This window comes from Austrofundulus limnaeus, unplaced genomic scaffold (genome assembly GCF_001266775.1).
Source record: "Austrofundulus limnaeus strain Quisiro unplaced genomic scaffold, Austrofundulus_limnaeus-1.0 Scaffold1279, whole genome shotgun sequence".
Classification (NCBI taxonomy): Eukaryota; Metazoa; Chordata; class Actinopteri; order Cyprinodontiformes; family Rivulidae; genus Austrofundulus; species Austrofundulus limnaeus.
In genome coordinates, this window is record NW_013953681.1 from 6,021 (window position 1) to 14,416 (window position 8,396).

Below are 8,396 nucleotides of genomic sequence, written 5' to 3' on the forward strand. Positions count from 1 at the left end.
CAACTTGCATATACCGTCTTCTGCAGGCATAGCCACGTGGTAATCCCATTGTGACCCCACGTCAAAAGAGACAAACAATGCCGACAGAAAGCGGCCGCCTCTCAGTGCGGTGAGCCCGTGTATGGAGCCCTGGCACCATATGGGCTCTCCATTGTTGACAAAACAGCCTTAGGGATATTAGCACCCATAATTTGCATATGAGGAAACCACTCTTGCAATTGTTTTTCCTTTTGTTATCTCTCCAGCCAATAAAAGCGCCATCACTGATCTGCATACGATGCCTGGGAGGCGTGCTGGAGATGATTTGTAAAGTCATCCATTTCCTGTCATTTGGAAGCAACTCAGACACGACTGACAGCAGCTGGAAGAAATCCCACGATGATCTTACCTAGTTGCAGCTCCATGGTGCTAATCTTGTTTTCCGTGGGAAACAGGATCTTTGGTGGCTTGTCGGTCAAAGGAGCTGAAAAAGAAAACAGACATGATTTGACAAGGCAATGCTCAATCTATTACTCCTTTTTCTAAACACATTTTGTTGCCTCTTTGCACTCACTGCAGGCTTTGAGTTTCATTAATTCAACCTACTTCTAATTATTCAAGCATTACTACTTTAGCAAGAACATGGCATCATTTAATCTGTGTAAGTGTTAGGTATCTGAAGAGCCATCATGAAAAATGTGTGCGCCTCAGTAAGAGGGAGCAGCTGATGCTCTAATGATGCTAATCATCCATACGGTGGATGTCAGACCTGCTGCTTAAGTCTCTTCTCTGGGGAATGTCAGGATATGCAGCAGTTTTATTGTTCCTAAAAGCCTTTCCGTGTTGTGCAGGAGAGGCTGTACTCTTTGTAAAGGTGGTGTGAAAACAAAAAAAGGTTCTTTTATTAACAGAATTAAAGACATACAAGGAGAGACAGATGCTATATGCAGATTTTTAGATGTCTTGATCATGAGGCATTCATTTACCTACTACAAGACAAGCAACAATAACATGTAGAGTTGAACCATAGCAGAAAAATAAGGACATTTGTGTTTGACAAATTATTTCTTTGTTGTAACAATGCTTCTTTGCAACAAKTATACCATTGGGAAGTCTGTTAATTTCCATTCTAAATGATGCCACAATTGTAAGAAACGTGTTTGTGGGATGAGCAGTAGAGCTGAGTGTGTGGGTTGTGCACATGATCATTTGAATTGTTAGAACAAAGAYATAACCTACCAAACACAAATTACCTTATTTTTTCTGCTAAATTTAGTTGTTAAGAAAACACCTTCATTTGGACAATGGCACCTCAAATATGAGCTGCTGATCTGAACCAACATCATAAAATGCCTTCAATACTTTCACTTTGATTCAGTTGAAAGTTGATATGACGATGCATYGTTTGTCCATGTTCAGCTAAAATATGTTTATTTTTGTTTACTTTGATTCTCCTCTCCAGGCTAATCCAGGATTAAGGATGCCAAACAGGTTCAGGTTTTCTTCAACTTTATTCCTCTGGTATGCACTGGGTGTGCTCTGACAGCACAATCCACTCTACCAAGGCTGGTTTAAGACAATTCAAGCCTTAAAATGTGAACCTTACAGTGGTTTTCCATCATTTTACACCTCAGTTATTAATTTTTCTTAAGAGTCTCCATGCTATGGGACTACCACAATTGTTTAAACCTTTCAAATTTTCCACTCCAGCTTGAACAATTAGGTCTATAAATCATTTGCTCAAGGACATTCTAAGATTTTGATCAAAAACAGTGATGAGAGTGCTGTTTTGGTGCAGGTCCCTAATCTATGAAAAAACTAATATTTTTACATAAAAGTGTGTAAACTATCGATCATCTAAACTTCATTTAATTTCAAATTAATCAACCATGCTTGAATACAGTTTAATTCTCATGAGCTTTTAGTTTTAGTTGAAGAAGAAAATATTTCACTTTCATTTTACAAGTTTATTCCCTTTTGTTAACTTTTATATTAAAATTGGTTGTAGACCCAACCTGACATGATGGCACACCGAATGGATGATTAAATTGATGACACACAATTTCATTTAAAAACWAGCCTTCACGCCTAAAACTCTAAACCAAAAGAGTTTTAGATAAGAGGAAAAAACATTAAAATCAAAAGAGAACTGGTCTTTTATTTATTCACAAAGACACATTTAAAATGTGATTTTACCCCACAGTTTGCTGATAGGCAAAATGTTGTTTGATGTGCATGGTTGTGTAAAGTTCTTGGTTCAATGCATCATGAGTTAACTAAGACTGGATCTGCCAGGGTGAACTGTTTCTGTGACACCACATAGACTTATTGAGTTGATCATGCTTTGCTCTGATAACACCTTTTTTCTCTCTCTTATGTCAAATATCAGATACAACACCTGCTTGTATAAATAGTGACTGAAAGGCTCAATGACTTCTGAGAGGGGCGGTCATGGACTTTTAGGCTCAACTGTTTGCACTGTTAATAGGTAATCACACCACACAAATTACACTGGATACTGATACAAATTTAATTACATGTCAAACTACTTTACATAATTACACAATGGGTGATCCTATAGCTAATTATAAGCCTGGAAAACAAATGGAGACAATCTGTGTTGGGGAACAGATGAATGGAAGCAGATGTGGTAAAGAGAACAAAATAAGGAGGAAGCACAGAAAAAAAGTTAATGAAATATCCAAAATGCAAAAGAAATAAAAATCAAGAAAATTACTCCATCATGAGCATGTCCCTTAACTCCACCCAAACTTCTCTAATTTTTTAACTACTTTTATGCAAATATCAATTATCATATCTCAAAAGGGAAACACCACTGAAATCAAAACTTATGGTACGTTCACACRGAACGCGTTTTGAGCTGCAGGAGCGGCCGGTGCAAAGTCTATGGTGGACGTGCCTCTAGGGGTCATGCGTTGCGTACCTACGTTTTGGGCAGCGTGCAAGGAAGGCAGAAGGGGCGCAGTGCGTTTTCCACACATGCGATGCTGTGGAAGCAGCCGCCGCCAGAGTTCAAAAATCTGAACTTTTCACTGCTCGACGCAGACGGACTGGAGATCTTTACCTGAAATCGACCGTGGCAGTTGGATTTTCTGGCAGGACATCTCAGTACCGATGTGGATCAGCTGCTTGGGACAAATAAAAATAGCAGCTTCTGGAGTGACGAAACTAACCGAACAAATTGCCTCTAAATCATCGGGTGAGATAATTATCTGCTGTGCGCAACGTTCGCTTGCGCTTTAGTAAATAAATCAAAGCCATTTTTTTATTTTATCTTTAATTCACCCGCCGAGGACAGGCYCTCCTCCCACACCCTGCTGCAGCCACTGCTGCTGCTGCTTCTCGTTCTGGTCTGAACATAGTGCGTCCAACTTGAGGCGTTTTGRGCTTTTTGGCTGCTCAAAACGCGRTCGGTGTGAACGTAGCATGAGACTTTCTAACTGCTTAATTTGATATAACCAAACAAAATCAAGTGGTCAGATACTAAACAGGACTTAAAAATARAAATATACACCTCTAGAAGGCTTTGACACAAAGGTGTGTAAATGTCACACAAAAAGGGAAATTATATCTTATGATAATCATCTCTCCATTTTATTTAGCTTATTCATAGTTGGGACATGAAGGCAACAGGTCCTCCTGGGGGATTCCAATGGCTGTGTCTCAATTCATAGGCTGGGTCCTCATGAGCACATAGCCCAGCTGGGCCATGTGGACCACATCCTCCCCGGGCCAGGTAGGCTGCTGAAATGAGACGGTTTACCCTTCYCCTGACGTCGGCTTTATGTAAGTTTGCATGACCACACSCTCCCCCTTTACCATAGTGATCAGTTTCATATCAGACAAAATGTATTGGGACATGTATTTACACGTCTTATTACTGGAAGAATAACTTCACAGTTAAAATGTTACACGTAAAAACAAAACAAACTAAAAAAAAACATTAATAATTCTGGTTTAGCTCCAGTATCAGCACTTGTAGTTGCATTTTCTTATTTAACATCTTATTGCAGCATACATTTCTTCAGCTAAGTTCCTAAACTTGCTTTTTAAAACAAATTCTTTGGTCCGTGGTGAATTTCCAAACAATGCCAACTCGTTAAYAAAAATAAACAKTCCACCGTCTTCGTTCCTCTGTTTATTTTGCTGCCCGCACATTGAATCCTGGGATATTCTCGGCCGGTGAGGATGCACAAACGCATCCTCGGATTTTCAGAGTTTGTCGGCTGCATTCCTCGGCCGCATGAGAAGGAGCCTTCAAATCGGGACAGTACCCGGTGTAAGGCAGTGCCGTATGCTGCCAACAAAAGTGTAGACAGATTGGATCAGTTCCAATTCCATAGGACTTTTAACATCCAGCAGACTTTCTGCTGAGTCATGACAGTTTTTTTGTGTTCTGTATTTTGGAATCTTCTCCGTGTTTACATCACCTCGCTTTCTGTTTGGCTACACATCTCATTCAACAGGCTTTGAGAGCTCGGTTGAACACTACACACACTGTGAAATCGGGCCAAAAAATCAAACATGTTGAATATCCCCGATTTGAGGTCGGAGTGGTCCTGACGTCTTTCCGAGCTGACTAGATCACTCATTTCACCARCCATGGCAGGAATATCTGCTATGATTATCTTTAGAGCCATCACAATAATCTGGACTTCCTTAAGATTGTCAGAAGGGCAAAAATCGGCCTGATTTTCTTGTAGTGTGACTCAGGCCTAAGACAATGGACTCAGAATCTTATATCTAGAATAGACTTAATGCCACATTTCAAATTTCAGCCTTGAACTCCTCCTTGTATATTTAATAACAAAAAATTCTAAACACAATTGCATGAATATAGAATAATAAGAACAATGAAGCACTTAATCTCCTAAAAATAAGCATGGATGACTTTGTGAAATATAAAAAACATGTTTTGAAATGGTAAATGGCTTGAACTCAAATAGCGCTTTATCAAGTCCACTTGGATCCCAAGGCGCTTTACACTTCAGACATTCACCCATGCACACACACTCACACACTCATGGTGGTAAGCTCCAGCCACAGCTGCCCCGGGGCACACTGACAGAGGCAGGGCCACTTGAAGTTAGTTCTTAATCATTTACCTAATCATGATGTTCATGTCACAAAACATTATGTTGGTCTTCTGTATCCTAAATTCTAATCCTGCAGACACTCAAATTCAACAGCTCGAAAACGTTAATAAATAATTTTTTTCTGGAACATTTAGTCTTAATGTTGCAGAAATGGCAGCTTCATTTATCAGAGCTTCAAGTAAAATTTAGATTTTTTTTCTTGACACCAGTTTGTACACTTATGGCACCTGAATGGATTGCTTGGAGTCTTTGTGCAAATTTGAAGCTCTTTGATCAACGATCCACTGTAAAACATTGAAAAGTGTCCAGAAAACAGATAGAATGTATCTTTCTTTGCAGAAAACTAAGTTTAATACCTATTCAAGTGAGACAAAAAATGGTTTTGCGCTAAACTTTTTGGACACTTCATGACACTTGGGTTGGATGAAGCCTAATTAAATACAGCTGCACAGGAGTTACAGAACACACAGAAAATCTCTTTTAACACTTTAAAAATGCTGCTCAAACGCAATCTTTGTGATCCTTTGGCCTTATACTTAATGATGCTCTTATTATCTAAAAACTATAATAGTATTTGTGAACCTCAGTGACAATTTGGGGAGGAAAAAACTGCAACATTATTACACTATAAATATGCAACTACTATAACAGGCATCCACTCTGGGAAAAAAAATCTCGATAGGACTTATTACCCAGATAAATACACTATAGTTTGAGATTGGGTCACAGGGGCATCAGATTAAGCAGATAGTTCTAGACTTCCCTCTTCCCAMGTATCTCTTACAGCTCATCTGGAAAGACTTCATTTAATTCTCAGGTCAGATATAATCTCTCCAGTGAGTCCAGGGTCTGAGGTCTTTGCCCAGTGGGACATGTCCTAAATGGAGGGCGTCCAGAAGGCATTCGTCCCCCCCCCCCCCCCCCCCCCCCGGTGTCTGTCATGTGTGTGTTTCTTCGGACGGATGTTCTAAACTGCAAATTTCAATCTACATTGCATCTTGATGTTGTGTATGAATGACAATAAACGACTCTTAATTCTTGATTCTCTTGATTCTTGATCCTCGCCACTTGCCCAAACCACCTCAGCTAACTTTTTTTGATGCAGAAGAGTAGCGACTCTATTTTGAGCTCCTCCAGAACAGCCAACCGTATCACTAAAGGCTGAGTTATAGTCGCATTTTGGAGCACACGCGCACCCTTGCCGGTGGTGGAGATATTTATACTTGGCATTGTATATTGGAGATGTCTCCAAAATGACATGTGAAATTACACTTTATAACTTGTGAAAATGTTGTAAGTAGGAGAACAAATGCTTGACAGACACACTCACAGCCTTTGCAGAGTTAGAAAAATTTGGAGGTGCACGACCACGCGCCAGGACAGCACGTGGTGCCAACACGTAGGGGCGGGGACGGCACAACTGCATCACTATTGGTGCATGCCCCCTCGCGCCATGTGCGACACATCAACTATAAACCAGGCTTAAAAGTGATTTCATCCACACTATGAAGAAAGCTAATTTCAAAAGCTTATATTAGAAAACCATCTCAGTTTTTCCGTCATGATCCACATGAGGCTTGTAATATGAATGAATGGTATTGGAAGCTTTTTCTTTTTTCCCCACAACAGACTGGTACAGTGCCCATATCACTACAAACACCCTCCCCTTTTATATTCAGTACCCACACTCATAAACAAGACCCCAAGGTACTTAAACTTCTCGTTTGGGGGCAATAGCTCATTACCAACCATAAATGGCAATCTATCGTTTTCTGATTTAGTTCCATAAAAACATGCATTTACATTTGCTTAATTTTTTTAATTTCTTTGTCATCAGTGTATGTTCCCATACAATGACAATGTTTGTGCTCTGCATTTGAGCCATCACACATGGGAAACACCCCAAAGGAGCAGCAGGCAAATATGCAAGCACCCAGGGGAGCAGTTGGGAGTTGGGTGTCTTGCTCAAGAACACCATGACATYTGGMCATGGAGGGAAGTCGAACCTGTGACTTTCTGGTCCCAAGCCGGCTGCCCTACCATTAAACCACAGCTGGTTAAGGGTTATTTTTCTTTGTTTTTTATAAAAATTTCAACGGAATATTTTGACTCRAGTTTGTAAATCTTGAAATGGAAACTGGCTTTTGTTTTATCACATRTTGACCCTGAAACAGTCTTTGTGAGATAAAACATGGTTAAAATGATGACTTGCATAACTGAAGTGAGCCCGTTTAAAATAAGATAGAAAGAATGACAAAGCATCACACTTTTGATTTTATCAAGTCACACATTACAACTACAACTTTATTGAAAAAAAAAACAACTTTAAGTTACATTTTCATTAAATGGATGCTTGAAACTATTCTTGTTATCTTGAATTTACACCTTTTTGATCTGTGATCTCATTTTGCAGACTTTTTATTTTATTTTCTAATMTTTTTGATTCTAAAAATCTCAGTAAGTTCTATATAAACTTTTATACAAATATTCACTTTGTTTTTTGTCCCTCTTTATATTCAGATAAATAGTGCTTTCATCACAAGGATTACCTTAGCCATAAAAGTTCTTCATAGAAAGTTGAAGCATGTACGTATATGAAACAAAAGACTGGACAGCGTGTTCAAATCACTGGTCTTGTATATTTTGGAAAACATGTCAAAATAAGTGGCTGGATGCTTCTATTTAAAAATAGATATAAAACAGCTACAACCAGGCTTTGAGAGTGATTAGAGAGAAGCTTTGCATGTTTTATGTACAGTATGTTGGCCTGAGTGTTTTAYCACAGCATGGGACTCTACGGAGAAAAAAAAAAGCTTTGTGATCACTCATCCACAATTCCAATTTTGCTTGGTGGTAAAGCTCAGTGGACCTTCCAGCTGGATTATTCCAGGTGACCAACTGTAGGCAAACAACAAATTAATTAATTAAAGGAAGAACTGAGATACTTGAATCCTTGGGCTTTTTCTGTTAGCTGTCACATTTATGGTGGCGGAGGGCAGGATTTGTAGAGCAAAATTGTTCCAAATGGAAAAATGAAAAGGAGTCAAATGTACAAATGGCCATCACGTGARAGAGGCCGACACACATTCATGAAGTGACACATATGCGTAAGATTCTGAACAAAGGACTGTTGTGTCTTCATGAATTTTTTTTTGTGATTTCTATTTTAAGCAACAGACACAGTCAAGCAGAAGAAAAAAAAGAAGAAAAGAAAAGAAAGAAAAAATATTAAAGTATCTCAAACTGATAAACCTGAACAGAGACTGGTCTATTTTTTCTACAGCTACGAAACTCCTGCAC

The 8,396-nt window shown here is 39.1% G+C and overlaps 1 protein-coding gene across 1 annotated transcript in view; it reads right to left on the minus strand.

Moving 5' to 3' along the window:
* Positions 1-388: 388 nt before the first annotated feature.
* Positions 389-8,396, minus strand: part of LOC106534835 (interleukin-1 receptor accessory protein-like 1-B) — a gene marked incomplete at its 3' end in the record, with an annotated part of 34,408 nt that continues 26,400 nt past the window's right edge. Inside the window, 1 exon segment of the mRNA XM_014031603.1 lies at positions 389-463. Coding sequence (XP_013887057.1) covers positions 389-463 — 75 coding nt within the window.